This window comes from Tetrao urogallus, assembly GCF_951394365.1.
Source record: "Tetrao urogallus genome assembly, chromosome: Z".
NCBI lineage: Eukaryota > Metazoa > Chordata > Aves > Galliformes > Phasianidae > Tetrao > Tetrao urogallus.
Window position 1 is genome coordinate 73,235,781 of NC_136816.1, and position 24,830 is coordinate 73,260,610.

The window sequence follows — 24,830 nt, forward strand, 5'->3', positions numbered from 1 at the left end:
CAGCAGCAAAAAAAATAACCTGGGCAAACAGGGAGAAGCCAAATACCATCAGCCTTGTGCTAACATCACCAGTTAGACTGCTGCAAAAGAGACCTGAAGATACTGTTGGACAGATAGGAAACAGAAAGAAAACAGTCTTACTTGGCATGTCCCTGCAAGACTTTAAGGTCGGTGTGTGTGAGATGAATTGCTTCTTTCTCATTTATCAGACTGGCAGAGGAAATAACTGGCACAGGGGCTTTCATAGGCTGGAGAGAAAGAGGAGGCTTGGGCAAATCAAACTTCTTCAAATTATTCATTATCCTCTCTTTGGCTGGGAGAGAAAGCAGAAATCACTTGGTCAGTAAGAAAACTTTAGAATAAATTGAACAAAATAATTATCTCATTCTGGGGTTTTTCTTTGTATCTTTTTTTTGTTTGGTTGGTTGGTTGTGTTTTTGTCTTTTTTTTTTCTTTTTATAACATGAAACACTTTTAGCACCACTCTCAGTACTCCACCCCTTTAATCTTCCTATTCCTGTTAACAATTTTTATTTCAGAAAGCTAATTTCCACGACCTGCTCCATCAAACACTGTGAGGATTCAAGGAGCTACAGCTTTCCTTGTTTATCCTTAGCCACTCCTACTTACACATCATACAGTTTTCCTCTTACCACCTCCATTTATTCTTCTCCTCTGACAGAGGCTCATTATTCCTTCTAAGCCAAATTTACCTTCCTTTTCCTACAATTCAGCCCGTCTCTAGTTTTGTCAGCTCCAATTCCTTCCCACAGCACACTTTCTTTCCAGTTCAGTTCTCTTCCTCTGCTGATTCCCACTCAGTTTACCCAAATAATGCCAACTCACCTATAAAGATATTCCAGACTCCTTCTACTCCCTCCCTCCCCTTTTTAATCAGCCCCCCAAAAACCCTATCTCACCATATCCTTAATACACCTACAATGATCATTATCCCTTTTTGGGCTAAAGCAAGGCTTTTGCTGCATAAAAATTCCAAGCAAACAGCGAGGAAACATGCAGCTAACAAAAATACCAGAAACAAACTTTCTGGGATTAGTCATAGTGGTTTTTATCTTTGCTTGCAGCTGCCTTTTACCTACACTTTCTGAGGATCCAGCCTGTCTGGAAGACGCTTTTTTGGGTGAGCTAACCCATAATATAACCCTTCCCATCCCAGTTTCACCACCAATATTCTTATCTCTTACCTGACAAAGGGTTGGTGAAATCTGTTTGCCCTGCAGAAGTAGCAGCTGGTGTGTATGATTCAAGTTGAGCCCGTGTCCAAAGGTTTATAGCTTCCTGAAACTCGTGGTGTATCAGTTCAATATTGACATACTCCATCCACAGATCCTAAAGGGACAGAACAGTTAATTCAAATCACCATAATTCTGGTAATTACCATAAGTTATGTACCCATTGCATTAGCTAGGATGCTGAAACAGATAAAAGTGGACTCTGAAATTTCAAGTCATAGGAAAATTCTATTAAAAAAGTATCTGAAGTGATGAAAAAAATTTAACACGTATACATATAATTCATTGAAAGATAGAGAAGAAATCTGACAAATGCTAGAGGAATGAGAATAAGGCAGGCACAAAGAAATGCTCGTCCAAAATCTTTCTTTTGCAGGCATTTAAATTCTAATGATTACTGAGGTTTAACAACATGTATTTCTTGCTCACTAGCTTAAATCTGAAGCAGATATTTTACGGATTACAAACATAAGCAGATTTGTACTTTCAATTTAAAGATCCAGATCAGATATTTCTCTAAAGTTACAACACAGAAAGAACTGTAGAATAGTAAAAAAAAAATAAGGACTAAAAATCTATACATGAGGCTGTCTTAAATATAAAGAAAGGCAGCTTTAGAGAGCACAGGATTTTTACCGTTCTGACCTATTTCCTAAAGCTACCATACATGATAGAGTACTGAAGATCAGTGACACTAAGTCTCTCACTTCCTTAGAGGACCCACATTAGCAAATGAAGCAAATTTTGGATCCCATCTTGCCAATGTCATTAGTACATCACCTGTTGATTCTGCATGATTTTAGCAAGTCTGTGTGCATCATACTGCTTTGGTAAAGAAGGAATGTATGTGTCTCCTTTCTGAAAGCTTTCTTCTTCTAACCACAAAATAAAAACATTGCAAAGCCTGAGAAGAAAAACAAAAAATGAAAAAATAAATCAATACACACAGCATATATTACACAGTAGTCTCATTCTGCAGGCTTAAAGTTAAGGCAACAAACCACTACAAGAGTTGATATAGGTCAAAATTTAGACTTTTCAGAGGCTTTCTGATTAGTTTTCTAAGTCTGAGCTCAAGAGCAGCAGTGCAAAGAAACTAGAGCCATGGAGAATCCTGAGTTGAAAGGGACCCACAAACACCGTGGGTCCAGCATGGGACTCCACACAGGACAGCTCAAATGCCTAACTCCACATTTCAGAGCAGTGTCCAAATGCTCCTTCAGCTCCAGCAGCCCTGGGGAGCCTGTTCCACACTCACCACTCAAGAAGTGCAATAACCAAGAGTAACTGTACAAATTCAGAATAGCAAGACATTTACACTAAACAGTACATAAGAACAGATTCCAACCCTGGGTCCTAAGTTAGAGAATTACATCAATAAGTCCATGCAAAAGACCAAGGAAGATATATATGTACCTAAGAAGCCTGCTCTGAAACTCGCACCTGTGTTGTCCTATTATTTTCTTTTCAGATTCAGATTCACACCAACATTACCCTCATTTCTTTCTCTCCTAACTCTGTACTTCAAAAAATATACATATCTCATCCTTCACTATGATGAGTGCTACCTATTTTTCAAATCATACCATCCAAGTTTTCCTGATTGAATACGGGGGAGAACAAGACCATCACCACATCTTCGTACCGTACGTAGTATTAAATATCACAAACAAACTCCTGTTTTCTGCATCAATGTCACTGATGAGAAAATGGAAGTTCAAAAGTCAGCCCTGATTAATTCAGCCCATATTTTCTCTTTTGTCTAGATGGCCATTAAACTTTCTGAGCATAAGATTTATTTTGCTGTAGAACACTCCAGATTTATGATGGAGTGGGGAAATCCTTTGGAACGAAAGGCTGACAAAATATTAATCAAGTTATAGTCAGTGAACGTCTCTAGATTATTTTTCATCTATGACTGAGAAGGATTTATAAGCTCCCTTGTTTGCTTGTACAGTACATATTGATTGCTGGGGGGAATCACTTGTCAGCAGCTCATACAGCAGATGCTGTGTGCCCAACCTCCCTCAACAAGGGACTCCTTCCTAGTTATCTTTTCCGACTGTAGTTTCTAGGAAAATTCAGACACTGTAACACTGCAAATATTTTTTAAGGTACACTTCTCAAATCGCAAGTCTGTGCAACAGAAATATGCACTTCTGTATTTACTTATGGTTTCATTGAGACACATGGCTCTAGAAACAGCCAATTTCCTTACAAAGATGAGTGTTCATCAGCTGAGTTGCAATAACTGAGTATCTCCTTAACCTACTCAAAAGTGAGGAGATGCTTTCACTACGGTTTTGGGTAGGCAGACGTACCACTTTCAGGCTAGCAGATAACACAATCACAGCTCAGCTCTGGCACACTAAGTTCACAGAATCACAGAATTGTAGGGGTTGGAAGGGACCTCCAGAGATCATCGAGACCAACCCCCCTGCCAAAGCAGGTTCCCTACAGCAGGTCGCACAGGTAGGCGTCCAGGCAGGTCTTGAACATCTCCAGAGAAGGAGACTCCACCATCTCCCTGGTAAGTTGGTAAACTGTGCTAACTGAATCATGTGCTGAAATTCCCAGTGAATTCCTTGCTGTACCCAGATGAAAGCTGGGGCCCACTCTGTGTCAAACATATATATATATACACAGAATGCAGCTCTTACACTGATAGTCAGTAACGCACATAAAAGTAGCAGATACGCCTAAACAAGAAGTATTTTAACAAAATGGGAATAGCATTAATTAAAAAACAAAATTCTCCCTTAAGGAGAGTGACAACTCTATCAATAATGCTGTGCTTTAATTAGTAAGATCAACTCCCTTCAATAGAACACCTTGTATCAACAGAGATATGACAACAACTCGGTACATAACAAGTGCTTAGGTACTCTAGGTCAGCCAAGAGCTGCAACCCTTCACATCTCCCACGGCTAACACTGCTCCAGTAGCACAGCAGCTAGCAGTTCAAGCATCTGTCTTGAATGAAACTGAACAAAGCAGGCCTTCTTTACCTGACAAGCTCCTTATGCAATTCTGGTGAAGTCAGGTAACCTGGCAAGCAGCTCGCCTTCTCCAGTGGTCTGTCACTGCTCTTTACAGGACTTTCCACTTTCAGTGCTTTGCTGGCAGCGTGGTGGAAGTCTGCCACCTCTGTTAAGCGCTGCTTCATTTCATTTAATAAGTTAACGTGGGCTGCACTCTGGAAAAATCGCCTTCCAATACAGCCATCTACAGGTAATCTAAAAATAAATAAAGAAGAAAAGTCGAGTGCCAAATCAGGACATCTGCAACTAAACTGACTGTGCAGTAGTTACTGGTAACCACTGCTCTCAGATGAGTGAGGCATTTACTACACAGCAAGCATCCCAGTGCTCGCTATTTTGCCACAGCCTTTATGATCAGACTCACCCATACTGTGGTCCCGGTCTGTGAAGGTAAAGCAGGAAGAATTTCTGCCAGATTAGTGGCATGAGAGGGTGATCAGCAGGGGTAGCAAGGGCTTGATGGGCCCAGCGATAAATCATGAGCCTCTGAAGCGAAGGTACAACAGGCAGCTTCAGCTGGGTCTGGGCTTTCTGCAAAGGAAACGTTTTCAGACAAGTGTCCTGGTGCAGTTCCCTGCAGCAGGTTGTAAGAGCTTATCCCAGCAGATCAGCACAGCATGAAAACTCAGTTTGAAAGTTTGAATACGTTCGTATGTAAATTTATGATACATCTATACACCATGTAATGGCTCTTAGAGAACAATGCTGCTGCAACTAAAGCTTGTGAAAAAATTATAAAAGCATGAATGGGAGTACTACTGTAATGAAAAGCCAATGTAAGGGCCTGTGGTGCAATTGCAGGTCTTCCTCACAGAGGCAGACATTCTTGCTTTAGGCTCCAATAAGACTGACGGTGTTAGAGAACACAGCAGCAGCAGGGAGAAACAAGGCACTCAGTTTTTGTAAAATTCAGATTTAAAACATTTTCTGACAGACATTTTCCCACCTGTAAAACAAGAGCACTCATCTCAGTGATACAGAATCAATGCCCCACAGACTGATAGGCATTCAGATGACACAGGATATCAAATAAACACAACAGTTACTGAATTAAGTTTTCTGTAAACAATTACATATTAACAACAGATTTATAGAGTAGTCTTTAAATATTCAACTCAAAACACAAAGCAAAGCTTCCATTAAATACATTTCCCCCCTGGAAAGCCAAGCAGGTAAGGTATTAGTTATGCTTTTATCCTAAAAGTGAAAGAGATAAAAACTGCACAATAGAGAAGAGTATTTTACTACAGCCATTCCCCTATGAGTAGAGAATGAACAGCTCTCTCACCTTCAAAGCTTGATCAGGAGACAAATCATTAATAATTAACTCCCCCTCCACAACTCTGCGAAGCTGTGAATCTTCTTCAAATATGGACTCAATATTTAACACCATCCACGAAAACCAGACCTGTACAACACAATAACAACAGAAATACTGATAACAAACTTGCTTGCTGTTTTCTTTCTTTTCCAGACTCTCATTAAAAAAATCTGCAGAAGTAGTGTCACATCAAGAAAAGGAAACTGAAAAACAGTTTCCTCCTTATTTACAGGCACCGATCCTTATTGTTCAGCGTCTAATTTTGAGCACTCCACCTCCAGCTGGGGTACTGCTAGGCTTTACTTTGTTTATGTTTCAGCAGAAGGGAAAATATTAATCAGAAATGGATGAATCTAGTAGAAGAATCAGCCTTTATACACTTTCTCCCGCTAAATATATCAAAAGCGACTAAAGATTTGTATTAGTCTTAACAAATTAATTCTACTCATGCATTCTTGGACACAGATCCAACAAAACTCTTCTGTGGAAGAACGCCCCTGCTCTCACAGGTATAAGAAATCTGCAACACTTTGTTCAGCTAAATTAGGATTTTATCACAATACTTGTAGAAAGAGAGGTAGGGAGGAAGAAAGAGCAAGAGAAAAATCTACAAAACCCCATGAATGCAGGAAAAAACAAACACCTGTGCGTTGCTTTTCCCAGGGCTGTTTATGTAACACCACACTTACCTGAGATGAGTTGGCATTGCCCTCAACAAAGGAGGGAGTCACATTGCCTGCCACAATCCAGCTAACAAGAGAAGACAGCAGACCTTTGTCACAATGATACCCTAAAGCATTCTGCAAGGAAACACAAAACATTTTTTCCCCTAAGAGGCCTAATAAATGATTTACAAGCTACAGAGATATCATGCTGCTTTTCCTGAGGTTCCCTTCTGACTCATAGAATTACTTTCCAACCACAGCTCAGTCAGTTACCATTGAATCCCATGCGTGCACCTTACTTCTCATCAGTGAAAAGTATGTTTTACAGTGACACTGTTTTTTTCAAGACAGGATGCTCTACTTTGCCCTAAAGATACTGTTTAACCTACAAAATGCAAAGAATACAAACTAAAATACTATGGTACAACTCCTCTGAATGAAATCTGAGTTTCAGATAAGTTTTAATCATCGATCAGTTATCAGTTATTCCACTCATCCTGAGCTATTCAGAACCAAATCAAACAGCATAACGACACTGTCACTCATTGTTGCAACTGTTCTTGTAGCCCTTCAGGAAAACAGATTCATATCAAAACTATATTTATCCAACAGTCACAGGAACACACCACACCCATATACCTTGTGCTGCTGGTAAAGCAGCTTTTGTATGCAGTCTTCCTGGCTGTACTGAAAAGCAGCTTTACATAAGTGATCCAGTAAGTAGAGCGTTGCCTGGTCCCTGTGCCACAGCTGCTGGCTGATGAGGACCTGAACCCAGAACTCCAGTACTGCAGTCGGCCCCACTCCGTTTGGCTGGCCACTTCGGAAAATGTGAGTCTGACAAATTCAAGGATAGAATTATTCAAGAGCTTTCCTTCAGCTTGAATTGAAGCACAAAGATTTGCTGAACAACTGTTCAGCTTGCATGAGGCTACGGGCACGTCCTTAACACGATGCTCTCTATACCTGTGCAAAAATACGGCTTTGTCATCTCCAACCTTCAAAAGAGATTCTGCCTCTCAGAGCTCTATGCATCTGATGGGATTAGCAAAAACAAAGTCCGCAATGAGCAGGATCCCCTACAACCTGCAGACACAAACAGCACCTGTGTCTGAAGTGCTGCCTGCTGCTCCTGCAAAAGGATCTCCCAAAGCACACAAGCATCTCTTAGTCCTTACTTTCAGACGATAGTGGGCTTTGGTTCTTCACTGCTGTTTCTGAACACAGAAACGTTTTGTCATGCTGTGGTTATAAATTGATGGTTAAAAGCAAAGCTTTCAAACATTTATGTATCTACCTCACTCTTCAACTATCTCAAGTGAGACAGTAGTGATTTGTGCCACTTTCCCTTTTCAGAAGGAGTTCTGATAGTAGAAAATCTATCTTCCAAGTAGTTTTTCAGGCACGTATTGTTGACCTGTTGACCTTTTGGCCTTGCCAAATTTAGGCAAGCTTGAACCAAAGTATTTCAGGAAACCAAAGCCAACACTTCAAGCCCAATAAAGAACGTTCTGTGGTTGCAGAACTGACACATTCAGTACCTTTGTAACTTTAAGTATTACCTTAGTTTAACATACAAATATTTATATAAAATGTAAACATACACACATATATACACACATACATATTATTAGGCATTTCTCCCACAACTGCTTTGTTGTGTTTGTTTTTTCTTTAATCTTCTTACCTGTATCATACTGTTGAGCAGTTTAACATTTTCTCCATAACTCGCTCCTGTCAAGTGCTGTGTTACCTTATGGGTGACCTGCTGGGTCATGCCTTGAGGGACTCCACTATCCAGCTGAAGGAACAGTTGGACATGAGATAAAAACCTAAGAATATCAACAAATTAAATTCCATTAATTAATCCTAAAATAAATCGTACAGCATGACAAACAGGAGAACTCTTTCTGGAGAATTTAAAACTTGAGCACAAAAATTCAACAGCACTAATGACACCCACATACTAAAGTTTTGCTTTGCAACCATGTTGCAAAGTTAATAGCTCCATTTTAACCACATCACTTGTATAGTAGGAGCAGTTCAAAGTAGACTGTAGTTCCAGGCTGCTTTACCAGAAATGAAAGCATCTGAAACTGTGGGATGCTTCCAAAATCTGAGAACTGAACAGTACATGACACAGCATAAGTCTTGAAACGTGGCCAAACTGGGAACTGCAAGTGTACAGCCGTGCAGACAGCAAGCAGTAGCTTGTAGTTTCCATTTAGCTTTCTAGAAAAGGCAGTGCTTCCTGGAAGCAACAGATGGGCTGCACCAGATATTCCAGTCACAGAAACTTCCACAGAAGAGCTCTAACTCTTTGAAAGACACTCATTCAATCTACTCAGTTAAATACATTTCAGATCACTGCCTGGTACTAAAACCAGACTTAAAAAAAAGCAGCAGAACAAACTTTGCATCTGCAGAACAAACTTTGCATCTGCAGAACAAACTTTGCATCTGCAGTTGATTCTCCTACCCTCCTAAAGAGGTGGGTCACAGCAAGGCTGTCTTTTGGGAATAGTTCTTGACCCATAACAGCACACAAGTCCAGCCCAGGATTTGTCTGAGGAGCTACCACGTGGTACAAACCAAAAGCACATGAGAGACCGCATTACTAACTTACCAGGACAAAGAACTGAGGCCCAGCACCTGGGAACATTCCCATTTGTTGCTCCAGTAAGGACACAGTTAGGCAGTATCAACTGCTTATCTTTCCCAATCACCTCAAACTAGGAGCTCTTGTCAATACAGCTCTTCGCAGCCCCCTTCCATGGCAAAGCAACATTTAGTGGTGTTTGCACATGATGTTCAAAGGAGGCATTTCCACAAACGCCTTCTCAACCACAAGACAAAAAGTATTTTGGCAAATAAAGCAGATATTCTTCCCTGTCACGTCACATTCTCACTAAACACAAAACCCAGAATAAATAATACACTTAAGACTAACTTTCACCAGCCTTAAGCAATAAACATGTAAGGAATATATCATACTTACTGTTCACTCTTCAGGAGATAATATTGGCAAGAGTAAAATATGGGTAAAACTTTATCCAGTACATGGACTACTGTTCTCAAGTATCTAGACTGGACAAGTACACCCAAAAGAGGGATCCCTTCAGCACAGAACTTCTCAATGCTGTAAAAACAGAACAACAAAAAAAAGGAAAAACATGTAGACTACTGAAAAAAAAGAAAAGAAAAAAAAAACAGACATGGAATGTTGGTCTTTTTTGTTAAATGAGACAGAAAGACATTCATAGATTTACACAAACTTTGATATCCCAAAGAGCTAAATTCAGAACTTTTTTCTTCAGCTGAAGAGTTATTAAATAGCTGAAAGATTTCTTCAGTATTTCCTGTCTTTTGGAGGACTTAAATGTATATCTACACATACACACATACATCCATATATCAATGAAGATGGGAGCCTTCACCCAAGGCAATAATAATAATAATAAACAGTATAAAACAAAACAAAATAAACAATAATTTAAAGCTCATGGCTCCTGCCTAACCTCGTCAACCAATCTCTCCCTCAAGACAATGGCAATATCTACAGAAGGAGTTTCATATTACCTGCCTTGACATTGCCTTAGGATAGATGATCCTCTGGACTTTTTTCTCCACTCCCTACGGATGAAGCTCAAGCATTACCTTACAGTTTGTACTGCAGTTACAGCTAGATCTGATGAACTTTACCACTGTTGTCCAGAAAACTGACTACTGAGTGTCTTGGCACACTGCTCTGCATCAGGTTTTGCTAGGGGAAAAAAGTACTGCATGTTCAGACAAGATAGTAAACATTAATCTTATGTCTAATCTGTAGCCACAGAAATGTGGGGTTCCTCATGGCTCCATTTTGGGGTCAGTTATCTTTACTGCTTTAATAAATCCTTGGACACAGGACTCAAATGCATACCAAGTTTGCAGATGAAACTAAATTTTGGGAGGGTCGAGAGGCCTTGCAGAAAGATCTTAATGAATTAGAGGGCTGAATGATCAGCAGCCATACCAAGTTTAAAAAGTGCAAGTGCCAGACTCTGCGCCTCTGAAGGGGCAATCCTAGCTATTTGTACAGACTTACGGATGAGAAGCTGGAGAGCAGCCCTAAAGAAAGGAATGTGGGAGTTCTGGTCGGTGACAACTTGAATCAGAGCAGCAGTGTGCTCTGCAGCCCAAAGAACCAATCTTGCTCTGAGATGCATCAGGCCCAGGGCTGCCAGCCAGGAGAGGGGAGGGATTGCCCTGCTCTGCTATGTGCTGCTGCAGCACTGGATGCTTTGGTTTGGGAACCACAATGCCAGCAGGATGTAAAAGTACTAGAGAGTGTCCAAACAGAGCTATGCAGATGGTGAAGGGTACGAAGGCAAGACTATGAAGACCAGCTGAGGTCCCTTGTTTGCTCAGCCCTGAGGAGGCTGAGGGGAAGACTCATGGCAGCCTGCAGGGGAGCAAAGGGATGGTGTTAAGCTCTGTCCCCTCTAGTGACATCAACAGGACAAGAGGGACAGCATGGGGCTGCATAGGGCAAGGTTAGGCTGGGCGAAAAGAAAGAATTCCTCACCAGAGGGTGGTGGGCATGGCTCAGAGAGACCATTCCAGGCAGTGGTCATGGCCTTGAGCTGCCAGAACTTGAGGAGCATCTGAACAACAGGCTTGGATGTCAGGTGGTCCTGTGTGGGGGACACAGGCTGGACTCACTGATCCCTGTGGGCACTTTCCAATTCAGGATATTCTGTGATTCTATTAAATTAAGTATTAAGTTACTAGCATACATTAAAGCTCTTTGTTTCCTCTTTCTATTAACATTATGGGCCTCATACTTTTGTTTGAGAAATACCAGCACTTTTATTTAGATAGCAGATTATTTGAAATGGTTCTTAACAAGGTCATAAACTGTGTTTGGAAAAAAATATCAAAAGTAAAAAGGTTCCTTGTTCTTCATTCTGCATTCAGTCATGTAAAAACATCCATCTTCAAACCAGAATACCTTCAGAGTAGTGCCAAGTCAACCTAGCACTATTAATAAGCATGTATGAATCTATGGCATAGCCACAGCACCAAACAATGGCTGGAAGAAGAAATACAAGACAATTTGTCTGGAAAAAGTACAGCAATATTATATGAAGGAAATAGAACTTCTATTAGGAGCAAGAGATATTTTCAAAACCTGTGAGAGAGTGATTAATTAAATCTAATCTATCCCTGCCTCTGCATCTTATTCAAATAGTACACCTGATTATTTCCAAGAGCTATACCTACAAACCAGCTGAAAGTACTGGAAACAACTAGGAGGTTCAGTATCAAGGTTATAAAATTCTCAATTACTCATTGATTATTATCAGCTTGAATGGCTTCCTCAGTATTTTCTGAATACTCTTATGGCAGCTCAGCTAGAAAGTTGTTAGGAGTTGTCCTGTAGCTAAGTGTGGTTAAAAGATAATATGATCATAATGGCCAGAAATAATGCCTCAGTTTCCATATTAGTTCTAATCACTGTTTTGATCCTAATGTTTTGGAAAAGGCAATTTTTGGAAAAGTTTTTGGAAAATAAAGGTAGTTGTAGTGTTCAAAACTGTTTGTCCTTAAAGACTGCTCAAGCCCTCACATCAGAAGTCTGTTATCATCTTCCAACTTAATATGATGTTAATAGCTCTTAGCTCACCACTAGAGTGAGCAGGGTCCTATTTTCCCAGGTCATCCATTTATAGCAAACCCAGAAAACACACTTACCTGTGACCTAGTGTGGTCATTGCCAGTGCAAGGTAACAGCCAATAGGAATGCCTGCTTTAACAGCCTTCAGAAGGGGGTGAAGCGTGATTGATTCTGTCATGTCCAGCACGCTGTCAGATACAGGAACTGCAGGCCAGCCACACTGTATGCCACGGTCATTTCTGTGAAGCTTTAGTCTCAAAATCAAGCCCCATGCCCACTGGTTGAAGGAACTCTCTGGTGTTTCTCCGTAACGAACAATGCTAGCTAGATAAGAAACCTGAAACAAAGCAAAAGTAGCAGCAATGAGAGGAAGCACATCCATACCACATCACATACGGCAGCAGTCTGGGAGGACTCCAGTCAGCTTGGATGAGCTTATCCCTTCAAAATACCATGACAGTGGACCAGTACAGCAGTAATTATTTTTCAGACTCACCTTGTGAGTCACCACCAATTAATTTAACTTCAAATCTGTGTTTCCGTGACCTTGATTTCCATCTCCTCTCTCCCTTCACCCATCTCTTTTGTTAAAAGCTATCAAACCACACTGTTGTGCTGAAGTTTTCCCTACTAAATATCAGCCTGATTGAGTAAATATTTTTACCCAAAAAAGGAAAAACAAAAACAAACACCAAGCATCACACATCTTTGAAGATGTTTGGCATTTTTTAAAATAAACAAATACACATAAAAATTACCACCTGTCAACAAAGTCTAAGAATTTAGTTTCCTCTTAAAGAGATGTTTTTAACGTGGACAGGAAAAGTCTTTGTGCAACACATATGTGCCTGTTATCATGAACAGTCTGCTTAGATCAAAAGATTTCAAATTTCATCTGCTCTTTAGGAAAAGTAGTGTACAAGCTCTGACAGATCAGTGCAAATTTCAGATTTATGAGTCAATGCAGACATTTCTTCCATTTTTAGTGGGGGTATAGAAAAACCTAAGCAGAAATGTTCCTCAAGCTCCAGTTAGTACAGACCCAAAATACAAGTAGCAACCTAGGTTGTAGCAGGTTTGGGCAGAGAACTCATCTAGATGTCACAAAATAACAAAATATAATTAAGTACGGCAGAGAAAGAAGACAGAGAAGTGCAGAGAAAATAATGAAGTGCTAACGTGTGGGGAAAAGAGACTTGCGGGGTGAGGGGGAGAAGCACAGCAGTGCAGGAAAGGAGAAAACACTGTATAGGAAATACTGAGACAAAGCAACAACACAGTGCTAGGAGCTTTGAATAAATACATGCAAGCATCTTGGATTGAATATCTAAAAAAGGTATTTTTTAACTTTGGTCTTTCTAACCTTCCACTCCCCTTCTGTAACTTGCAGCCATACCTTCCTCAGTCATCAGTGTGCTGTAAAAATCAATATAAAAGTGTTTGTAGGGTGTTCAGGGAACACAGCACTGATCGCTATTAAAAAGCTCCTAAAAGAGATGAACACTCCAGTCTTCAAATGAAGTGAAATTAAGAACTGGAGCCACTGGAAGGATGCCTTTTATGTTCACCAGATGCATTCAATACCCTCTCAATAAGCAAGCGCTGCCCAACTCTGCATGAGCAGATGATGCTTAGGAAGAATAGACTGTAATAATGTAACTACAGGCCAGACAACAATGCAAATCTACAAGAGAACAAATTAAAAACACTTATTTTCTCACATAGAAAAATAGCACTATTTTCAGACAGCATTGTGAATGCAAAAATATTCAGATCTGGGATATTACGATGACAATATCCTGATAGTGTAGCTCCTAAAAGGATGATAAGAAACAAAACAGTCCTTATGTGTAGCTTTTCTTATCTGTCCCTAGCAGTACCTTCTTCCCTGTAGATTTGAAGAAGGAATACCTGCTTTATGCTTTCAGAAAGCAATCCAGCATACGGTTTCTGGGGGAGATATTTCAAGTATGCTTCAAGGACCATCAACGCAACTTCAGAATGGATGGCTGGGTCCAGATGAAAGGCATCCTTCTAAAAACAGAATCCAGAATCACATCAGAATTCTGCTTCATTTAAAAGGCTTCTGCAACTTCAATGAAGTATTTTCACTCCCATCTCTGACACAACTGCTATTGCAAAGACTTCCCAGTTAAATTTTCCCACCCGTTCACTTGTTTTCAACTGTAGTCAAAAATAAGGAGAAACAGTAAAGCAACCTTTGTCTGCAAGTACTCCAGTTATCAACACAGCAAAGGGAAGAATTTTGTACAATCATTACAATGCCAAAATGACTGAACATAAGCTACAGGATTTTTCCCAATTCTATTCCTTGTTTCTCTTTAAAAAAAAAAATACACTCAGTTTGGATTGAATCCTCCAGATTAGGCTTCTAGAGCAAACCTATTATGCAACGTTTTCACATCATTTAAAAAAAATGTGAAGGCTTCGAAACCTCTATTTCAATCATGAGTTTTCTTACATTGTGAAAACATATCTGGATACAATCCTGCAAACTACAGTCACACCACACTCATAAACACCACTGGGGGGATCCCTCTGTTTTCTGCTGTCACAGATATCTCTATAAAGTGACTCACAAGAAGTATCCTGTCAGCAGTTTTGTCAGCTATTTCCCTTATTGGAGACAAAAAAAAATATTCCTGCTTCAGTCTCTTTCAATTTCAGCTACAGCGCTACAGGAAACCAACACAAGCAAATCCTCAGGCAGAAGGCTAGAAAGTCACTGTGAATTTCCCATCCCATGCCTTCAAATGTACAGCTATAGTATCAACAGCATATAACTAACTGTCTCCAAATTCAGTTACAGTCCCAGGCTGAGTAATACTTTCTCCTCTGGAAACCCACCAGGGTTCAAGCATCCTGGCTTTAACACATACCTGCTCACCCAATCCCCAGTTGAGACCTTCCAAGATAATGCAGGCCAGTTTATTCTCCACAGTGGTTAGGCTGTAATTCAGTAACCAGTCTCGAATCAGTGCTATTTCAGACGAAGAAGGTTTCCACAGGTACAAAGGCAATTCTTTAAACAGATACAGAGAAACCTTCGAGGACAGAAAATAACAGGCAATTCAGTATTTAGCATGGAATAATAACCTGTACTATGCTCTTATGCTTTAAACAGTAATACAACAAAAATTAAAAGCCCGGACAGGTCTTTAACATGACCCTTTCATACTGAACTGTATCTGCACATGGTTTGTATGATTTCTACCTGGGCGCCTGCTTTAAATGACAGAGGTTATCACTTACCATTCCAACTCTCTCAATTGTCTCTTTAACTCGATCCAACAGCACAGAAATAATCTGTGTATGAACGCTGGCAATTGCTCCCAAGAGCTCTCGACCAACTTTTGAAAATGTCTCCCTAGTTGAAAGGCTAACATACGACACCTGAGAAGATGAGGAAAAAGAAGATACTCGTTACGGCTGACCTGCACGGACACTGCAATATACCATCCAACCAAGTTGTTCTTCCCCATTCTGGACAACAAGGTTGAAAAACGCCAACATTAGAAACAATTGTCTAAACAGCTGATGAAATTATGAGGCCAGAAGCAGAGAAATAGACCAAAAGTAAGCATATAAAAACAACAAAAACAAAAAAACCAACACGCTACACAAGGAATCTTAGAGCTTCAAGTTAAAGAAAAAACCAAAAATGTGGTTTTGTTTGTGATTCATTCTGGCTTAGTCTTAGAAAATCTGCTCCAAAAAGAAAAAAAAAAAAAAAAACAATTTAGAATATTTTAATTCAGTACTAAATTATAAACCTCAGAAGCAGGATTATATCAGTTGTTTTTTTAACTGCAAAACTACAGAAACCATGAATGTTTCATGTTTAAACAGACACAGCTCCCACTGTTACAATGAACACGATCACCTCCATCCTCTGCCGAACGGACCAGTAATATTTCTTACCTCATATATCTCCAAAACAATGATTTTAATGAAATCCTCATCAACATCAGCTCGTTTGGTTTGTGCCATCTGAGCAAATGTGGTGAGCAGACAGATTTCTTCTGAGCAGTTCATTGACTGGAGATACTTTTCAAAACTTTCGAGGTGGTGTGGGTCTAGAAAAGTCACAAACTGGTGTTTTAGGACATAAATAATCAACACTTCTACACAGTCTGATCCCAGAGAAAAAATCGGTTACAAAGGAATTATCATTAATGGAAACCTGCAAGTCATGATCCTCTCTTCAGAAATGACCAGTACCAGTTGATTTTAAAAAAGGTGCAAGGAACACAGTAATGTGTAGCAAGCCCATGCGATTCAGAAAATATACCAGACATCCAAAGTGAAAGCTAAAATTGCTTCGAAAAAAGCTCACCCACAGGAAGAACTGCTTGAGTTTTTGTTTTTTAAAAATGTTCTCATGGTTTCAGCTTCCATGATAGATTGCAGCAATAAGTTCATCAGATGAAGTCTAAATTACACAGAAACATCTTGTTTTCAACCAGTGTCACATCCAAGAAAAGACTAAAACTAAGCCCACCCAAGCTGAGCTGAGAGATTTAGATAAATCAAGAGACTGCTAATTCTACATACCATGATCTCAAGTAGCAATTAAACTAGAGAGATCATTCTATGCTGATTACAAACAAACACCTAGCACTGGGCCTAAGATGTGCTGATGAATTACAAACAAAGATCAATTTCTGCTTCTCAAACTCAATATGACAAAATTACTGAATATACTTGTTTGGAAAATACATCTGAAAGCAAAGAACTGAAGTTCTTTAAATTCAAGAGTGAAATGCAGGCAAACAGAAAAAAAAAACAAAAAAAATCCTCCGAGTGGAAGAAAACAGAAAGAGAAGAATACAAAGAAATCTGAACAGGATTTTAACTATGTGTGTGTGTGTGTGTGTATTTTATTTTATTTCTCTAAAAATCAAAGCACACACTGAAAGCTGCACTTCAGCTGTCAAGCAGTTTGCATAGTGGCCTGCTTCCTCTGAAGCAAAACACACCACCATAAACATTTTACAGTGATCTTACCACAGCAGCTGGACATGCTGAAAAAGCACTCTGTCCTATGCTAACACTTAGCTGGCACAGGCAGGCATTTTCACATTTGTGATTAAGCAGATCCACTCAGGTTAGGCCCTGTATCAAGTCCTTTCAAGAATCTTGCAACTGTACTTCAGCCTGAGATCAAACTGCTACAGCCAACGCAACACATGAACAATGTGCTGGAGAACTGTGCAATTTAATGAGGAGTTTTTCCATACAGTAATACAAATTGCAGTCTTGAAAGATACAGTAGACACACAGCTGATGTCCCACCCATTCATCTCCTTATTTAAGAACAAGAAAAGACTTGGTCATTACTGTATAAAAAGGCACAGCAGAATAAGCCACATGGGAAAGGGAAAGAACAAGGGAAAGAAAGGATGTCTTGACATCCCTCTTGCACTCGGTATTAATTGCTCTAAATGACAGCTACCTTGCAAACAGAGTTAAGACACTTAGTAATTTCTCAAGACCACAATTTTCTCCAAGATTTTGCTGACGTGGTGAAGGTGGACTGTCAGCTAGTGGAAAAGTAAAACTGACAGGCAGTGAGACTTGCTCTTTCTTGAGATAGGAAAAAGGTTGCAGAGTAGGCAGTCACTGCTTTGGTTATCTGTCTCCCTGTTAATCAAGTCCTGAAATGTTTTCTCATGAAGAAAGAAGCAAAGGAAAGGCAGCATTCAAACTGGCTTCTACGCAAGTCTGCTATAGCTGAAGCCTGCACGATGGCTAAGATCAAAGTTAAGGGAAAAGAGAGAGGAACCACAAAGCACAAAAAAAGCATCTGTAGACAGTGTCTATAGCTGTGGAAGATAAGCAAATATCCAACAACACAAACCGCTGAAACCAGAACTACCAAGTTTAGAAACAAATGAAGGAATATTTATACAGCTAGCAACAGCTGAAGATTTAAGTCTTTCCTGCTCAACCTACTATAAGGAACCTGCTCTCAGCAAAGGGGCTGGACTCAGTCTCCAGAGGTCTCTTCCAATCCCTATAATTCCAATTCTAACAAAAAACAGCTCTTAAAAACCCAAGTAATACAAAATGCTGCATTTCAGGATCTAAATCACTCTGCAAATGCTGTTGAAGGTCAAGATGGAACTAGACATGAGAACACACAAGACGTACCTGCTGCATGGCACTCTTGCATCTTTCTGATGCAGCTAGGAGAGGGAAAAAACTAATTCCTGTTACACTACCCAAGACAATTCTCAGGCCACTGGACCAGTCACGCTGCAGAGGGTATTTTTAACAGTGGAGCCTGCAAAGAATTAAACCTGTTGCTCATGCAACTGCAGCTGAATGTGTTAGAATTGGTTCTGAGTGAAGAAATCCTACCTTCCAGTCTTTGTTTGAAGTCAGCAGGCTGTAAAGTAGAGCAGAGCTTTTCCAGGTTCTCACTCTCTGCACAGTGCATGACAAAGAAGAGCTTCCAGAGCATATTACTGGATAATGTTCCATAAGGCATCTCAGACATGAAGAGCCAGACTCCCAGCCTGTTAGGTTTGAAGAAACAAGCAAAAAGAGTTTCATCCTGATAAACCTCAACACAAAACAGCCATATGCCCACACCCCTGCCATACAGTTAGGACAGAATTAGGAATGTGAAGATGTCTTTTGTACCTCTGATTTTAAGTTAACCTATTTCTGAACAAGTCCCCAGAGCTTCAGCCAGATACTAGAATTCAAGGTGTAATTCTTCCCATCTTAATGCTCCCAATGTGCTGAAAAATCCTGCATATTACAGTCTTGTTTAAACCATTAAGTATCTAAAATTACTGCAATTCCCAGTTTCAAATATCTCACACCTCCAAAATGAAGCCAGTATCAGCCATGCTGGACAGCTTACCGTTTTGCCTTCAGAACATGGAGAACAGCTCTGAAAAACAGCTCATCAAACTCCAGCTGTAATTTGTCCATGGAGTACGGATGCCCTATCGATCCATACAGCTTATTGCCACTAATGTACTGGGCCCAGTGGTCACTCACATGACAAAGTGTCATCCTACACAGCAGAACAAAGTTGTAGAGGTATCATTAAGCACATCATCACCATACAAAACACAGACAGAGCACATAACAAAACCATAAAAGATTAATTACACTAAGCAATATAAATGCATCCCCCTTAAAAGCACACTCATAGAAGACAAGTGAGTGCTAAGCATTTAAAAATAAAAAGCAGCTTTTAGCTTCCAGTTACACTTGCTTAGTACAGCAATAAGAACATTTTCAAGGTGCAATTAAAGAAAAAAAAGAAAAAACACCAACCTAAAACTAGAACAATTCTAGATTATAACTGCAAGTAAGCAGTAGCACAATCTGTAAGAAAGGAAGATTAAAGAAACTTTGCTGGTGTTTCACAGTTCATACGGCTCTCTTCTGCAGCTACAGCATTTAGACTTTGCAGGTAGTTTTCAAGTAAAGGACACAGGGACTTTAGGTAACAGAGCAGCTAACCCTAAACCAACTAACTGTCAAAACAAAAATAAACCTAAACCAGCTCTTGCCTAGCTTATTCATTAAAGAAATCTAAATTTTAAATGTATGAAAAAAGATTCAACTACACCACAGAGGAAATACTCCCTTACTTGATCAGCTGACCAATTCGCTTCACGAACTGTCGGTACCGTGCTCTGTTAAATGTTTCTAATCCCACAGACAGAAGCTCCACCAAGGAGTTTGCAAAAGCAAAAATCTTCATCATCTCCTGAGAAGTTGTTTTTTCAGGAAAATAAGTACCTAAGATCAAGATAGAAGAAGTTAAGTCTGAAAAAACATGCATAAATTCTGGATTCTTTCCTTCAGAAACACTCAAAACAACAGAGATCATTTTCACTGTCTGTCAGACAGACATAAATTAAGATTTATGTTTCTTTTATGAAACAGACAACAAATAGCTGCTAAGTATGAAAGTACAAAGAGTCTGCAGCTTTTAAAATCTCTAACAAGCAGTTGCTTTATGTAACAGGCCGCAGATTTAACAAGAATGAAGAAATAATTGGAGAACAGTCACAGTACAGTACAGCTCATAGGCAAGAAGGAAAAATTATTTCTGAAAGCACATCTATGAGCATAAACACTTAGAAGATAACACTAAGGCACTCCAGTGTTTTGCTTGCTAGTGTTGCTGTAACATTTTAAGTTATCCCATATAAATATCATACATTTGTACCTTATCTGTTTAGTCTGTGAGTTCTTGTACATGTTCATTATAACTTCAAATCAGAGACTCCCATAACGCAGCAGTATTCCTGGCCTTTATAATCATTAACACAATTACCATAAGAAAAACAGCTGTTTTACCTGCAGACTTAAACCCAAGGAAGTGCTGAAACAGTTCATGAAATGGAAACTGGGACAACAGAACAATCAGGTCATCTTCCAAAAGCAGAATCCAGCTTGTTTCAGGATCCTCATCCTGTAGATAAACTCAGTCAGTGTAACTTCCTTTCCACCAAAAAGCACAGTAAAGGGCTTCACAATCTGCACTAATTCCAGTTTATTTGAGGGAGCAAAACAAAGTATAACTAAACTCTTCCTCCTACATGCATAAGCTCCAGAATTCCTGGCTGTGTTTGTGTACTCACCAACTAGGAAACAGAACTGGAAATGCTTTTTTCAGAAATGTGGTTTATGAAGAGAAGTAGAATTCAAATGGACTACTTCCATGCAACAGCCCCCTTAAATCCATTTTTATTAGTCATTCCTAGAAACTCTATTTTCTACCATGATTATCTATTACTACATTACAGAGGTAAAAGGAGAATAAAAAGTATCTGAATTTCACATGATGCCACTAAACAAGTCAGTCTTTCTTACTCCATTTCACACGATCAATACAGGAAGGCTGTATGTGCATAAAAGCACATAAAGGGAAGGAAAAAAAAGCTGTACCTCTTCTCCTCCTTCATCTACCAGTGTCCAGTTTCCAGATTCTTTCCCAGAGGAAGAGGAGCTTTTCCTTTCATTTGGTTTCATATGGCACATGAACTCCACCCGATTTCTAATTTAAAATAAAAATCAACTTTAGGGAAATCAGAAAATTACAAACCCTGAATTTCATTATCTTTTCCTTACAAGACTGTACTGTATTGGTTTTGACTGGGAAGAAGTTGATTTTCTTCACAGCAGCCTCTATGGAGCAGTGCTTTGAACAACGATAGCAGCCTTGGTAAAACACTGATGTTTTAGTTGCAGAGCAGTGCTCACACAGTGCTTTTTCTGCTTCCCATGCTACCCTGCCAACTTGGAGTGCTCCAGATGCTGCGAGGGGACACAGTCAGAACAGCTGACCAAGATGGACCAACAGGATATCCCACACCTTACAGTGCCATGTCTCAGCTGTAAATGCTGGAGGAAAGAAGGAAGAAGGGGGGGTGGGGAATATTCTGAGTGATGGCATTTGTGTTCCCAATAAACACTACATACAAAAAGTCCTGCTTTTCTGGAAATGGCTCTACACCTACCTGCCAGCAGGGAGGTATGAAATGAATTCCTTATTTTGTTTTGTTTGCATGCACTGCACTACTTCTGCTTCACCTATTAATTTGTCTTTACCTGTACCCCCACAAGATTTTGCACTTACTTTTTACCCTTCCAACTACAGGGGAAACAGCTGTGTGAGGCTTAGCTGCCTTCTGGGGTTAACCCATATCCACGAAGACAAATCGAAACAAATTAAACAACAAGAAATGTTAAACAACCTGGTGTCCTACAAGACTTGTGCAGGTCAGCTTCACTACACTACTTTTGAGGCTGCATTAACTAACACCATGCCGACGTTAGTACATTGAGCTATCACAACCAAAGAACTTCCAGGAAAGAATTGCTTCATATCAAGCCAGCTCCAGTTCCATCTTATGCTTCTGTGAGTCTGGGACACCAGTTTTAAGACTCTCTGTCACATAAACCCTTAGCTTTCCAAATATATACCAGCAAGTTAAACAAACATACAGAAAGGCTATATAAGAAGTTAAAATAGTAACAGCTAGCTTCCTTTTAAGTAGGAATGTTGTGGCAGAACTCTGAACACACAGCAAAATTCTGGCACCATATTACCCTCTGAATACCTACACTGATAATAGAAACATGCCAGTTTCACAATTACGAATTTCACAACACTAGCAGCCTATTCTAAATTGGGTTTAAAATTTAAACTGGCTCCTGATACACAGGTGGTATACCAGACAAATGTCAGACCTCTGACATTAAAGCCTCGTGGAGTCTCCATGCTCTTGTATGAACAGTTAAGAGAGCCATTCCAAACATTTTGCATCAGTTTTTGTTGAAGGACATCCTAATAACCCACCAGCAACACACACACCCTAAGGACACAAAAAAAGCTCTGGACTGGAAAGGGAAAACAAAACATTTTAAAACAATATTCTACAACAAGCCAGAAGTCCCTGCTGACTCCGGATCAAGTTCACAAAACCCTAAACCCCAGCAGATTGCTCCTCTGACATTAACATCTGAGTCAGAGAGTCAAAGTAATACATATTATCTAAAGCACATAATAGGAGCTTTCACTAATGACTGGGTTCAGTAGCTAGCCCTCCAAGCACCACATATTCCATCCAGATTCTAAAAAAACATGAAAAACAAACTAGGAAACATAACCAGAATTTACACCAAATTAGCAACCACTTTATTCAAGGCCATCTGTTGCAGAAACAGTATTCTGAACAGGTCATCATGCAAGGCAAGAACTCCATTTCAGAACTCACAGTTGAAAACAATAACCATTAAATCAGTATTAAAACAGTTCATTAAAACAGTTATTTCACGGTTAGAGGCAAGCCTTAACCACACCTTGTGCAGAAGGAGAAAGTACTGCCAAGACTGTATTTCAAGGTGAATGAGTAAAAATCTTTAACTGTGAATCTATTTGAGCACTTTCAGGGCTGTGGAAAAAAAGATTTTCTACCACGGTGTTTTCTACTCCTAAATCAGCAGAATTTTGCAAAATTTTATTTTCATACTTACTTAACAGGAGACATAAGCAAGGCAAGAGATTGCATGAAATGAAAGACACCTGATGGGTTATCCAAGACTCTGATCTGCAATTAAACATAAAAGACCTAAGTAAATCTAGGTTACAGTCCAAGTAAAACAATGGGAAAATCAGTTGTAAGTGCAAAATTCATATTCTGAGTTTCACATTTTCTACTAGCTTCTTGCTCAGACCAAAAACTATTCATAAAAGACAGTTCCAACATTCAGGAGGTAGTGCTGCTATGGCACAATATTGGGTACTACTGTGAAGTACTTATGGAAAGGAATTTAAATAAGGACAAAAAACACCAACAGGACCACAAAATAACAATTCTCTGCCTCTCCCATATACATCTTGGCACTAAAGGGGAAGCTAGGAGTTTTGAGCACAGGGGAAGTTACAATGCTACACCTAATGACCTTTTTACTTCATTGCTTGCCTTTTCCCTGTTAGCACAATTGGGATCCTTTCTTATGGTTAGATTTCCAATGTCTTTCCCTCTTTGAAACAGAGTTCCGATGCCTGTGGATGCGTGTGCCCTCTTTAAACCATACAAAGTGAATCCTCTTCCTTGCCTTCAAATCTACCCAGCTAATGAACTTTTCAGGGAAACACAAGTTTCAATGGGCATGCTGTAAAAACTGTTCTTTCTCAACCCTTGTAACTCACACAGAGAGGTGCTTCCAATCTCACCTCGCCCATTCCAGCCTTCCAAAACCAAAGAATTAAACATTCATACCTGAATGAATGGAACAGCCCATTCACCAATCCCAGCTGGACAACGCAAGATGTGGTTGAAAAGGAAGAGATGGTCACCAGGACAGCCAATTCGTTGCAACACTGAAACCTAAAGGAAAAAAATATTGGACTGGTGTAAATAATTTCAAGGTAGTCTTGGTAAGTTGAATAATACTGCATTTTTCTTTCTCCTCTCACATTTTCGACAAAGTCTCAGTTTCCAGAGCAACTTGCAGTAGAACAGTATTTAAAGACCTGGCTGATAAGCCACAATGATAATCATTCTTTACAGTGCAGAAAATTAATTATAACTATATTAAAAACTTTCTCATTTAAAAATAAGCAAGAACAGAAGTTTCTCAAAAACGCTGATCCAAATTACAAAGTGAGCAAAAGCATTAATACTCCACGTGCATTACAAAAAATAAACTTAAATCCAATGTGCGCAGTGTTGTCTGCTCGTGTGCCAGACCTCGTTACTACAGCTGACCTTCACTGACTTCATCAAACCAGGGAACTCATTCTAATCCAGTAAGACACTCTGCTCACAAAAGAGCACAAGCCCAAAAGATTAGTTGCGTATGGGTCAGCAGGAAAAACAACAGCATTTTCAGAACTAAATCTGTAATTCATCCCGTGCGTTGGATCTAGCAGCTCCATCCCTGCTTACACCCTCACCAGTCTCTGCAGCCACATGAGAAGGTCACTCTTAAACTGAGGATCTTCAATAACTCTGCGAGTGAAACTGAAGAGAACGCTGATACACTCTTTCAAGTGGCTCAAGTCTGAAGAAAGATTTTCAGACTGTTTTGAAACTGCAAATAAAAATTGAAAAAAAAAAGAATTAAGGAGCATTCACCAACAGCTTTCAGAATAGTAGAGCACATAGTTGTTCTAAGGCTATATAGAAAACCTCCTCTCTATATCTATAGACACCAAGATATTTTAACACACCTGCTTGTTAAAACTGACAAAGAACACTTACTTAGCAAACTAACAATCAAGCACTGAAGGCTAAATTACAAGAATACTCCATTTACTCTCATTAAAGACCTTCCCTCAACATAAATTTTATAAGCATCTCCAATTTACTACGCATATAAACCAAC

The 24,830-nt window shown here is 39.6% G+C and overlaps 1 protein-coding gene across 1 annotated transcript in view; it reads right to left on the reverse strand.

The window, feature by feature from the left end:
- Positions 1–24,830, reverse strand: part of EPG5 (ectopic P-granules 5 autophagy tethering factor) — a gene marked incomplete at both ends in the record, with an annotated part of 48,359 nt that overhangs the window by 17,247 nt on the left and 6,282 nt on the right. Inside the window, 23 exons of the mRNA XM_079548790.1 lie at positions 142–313; positions 1,206–1,350; positions 2,034–2,157; positions 4,262–4,489; positions 4,659–4,825; positions 5,583–5,702; positions 6,305–6,415; positions 6,920–7,117; positions 7,968–8,112; positions 9,279–9,419; positions 12,017–12,276; positions 13,851–13,973; positions 14,840–15,004; positions 15,213–15,353; positions 15,882–16,036; positions 18,324–18,481; positions 18,835–18,990; positions 19,577–19,727; positions 20,292–20,406; positions 20,883–20,991; positions 22,974–23,047; positions 23,723–23,830; positions 24,400–24,536. Of these exons, the coding sequence (XP_079404916.1) occupies positions 142–313; positions 1,206–1,350; positions 2,034–2,157; positions 4,262–4,489; positions 4,659–4,825; positions 5,583–5,702; positions 6,305–6,415; positions 6,920–7,117; positions 7,968–8,112; positions 9,279–9,419; positions 12,017–12,276; positions 13,851–13,973; positions 14,840–15,004; positions 15,213–15,353; positions 15,882–16,036; positions 18,324–18,481; positions 18,835–18,990; positions 19,577–19,727; positions 20,292–20,406; positions 20,883–20,991; positions 22,974–23,047; positions 23,723–23,830; positions 24,400–24,536 (3,403 nt within the window). The remainder of the gene's footprint in view (positions 1–141; positions 314–1,205; positions 1,351–2,033; positions 2,158–4,261; positions 4,490–4,658; positions 4,826–5,582; positions 5,703–6,304; positions 6,416–6,919; positions 7,118–7,967; positions 8,113–9,278; positions 9,420–12,016; positions 12,277–13,850; positions 13,974–14,839; positions 15,005–15,212; positions 15,354–15,881; positions 16,037–18,323; positions 18,482–18,834; positions 18,991–19,576; positions 19,728–20,291; positions 20,407–20,882; positions 20,992–22,973; positions 23,048–23,722; positions 23,831–24,399; positions 24,537–24,830) is intronic.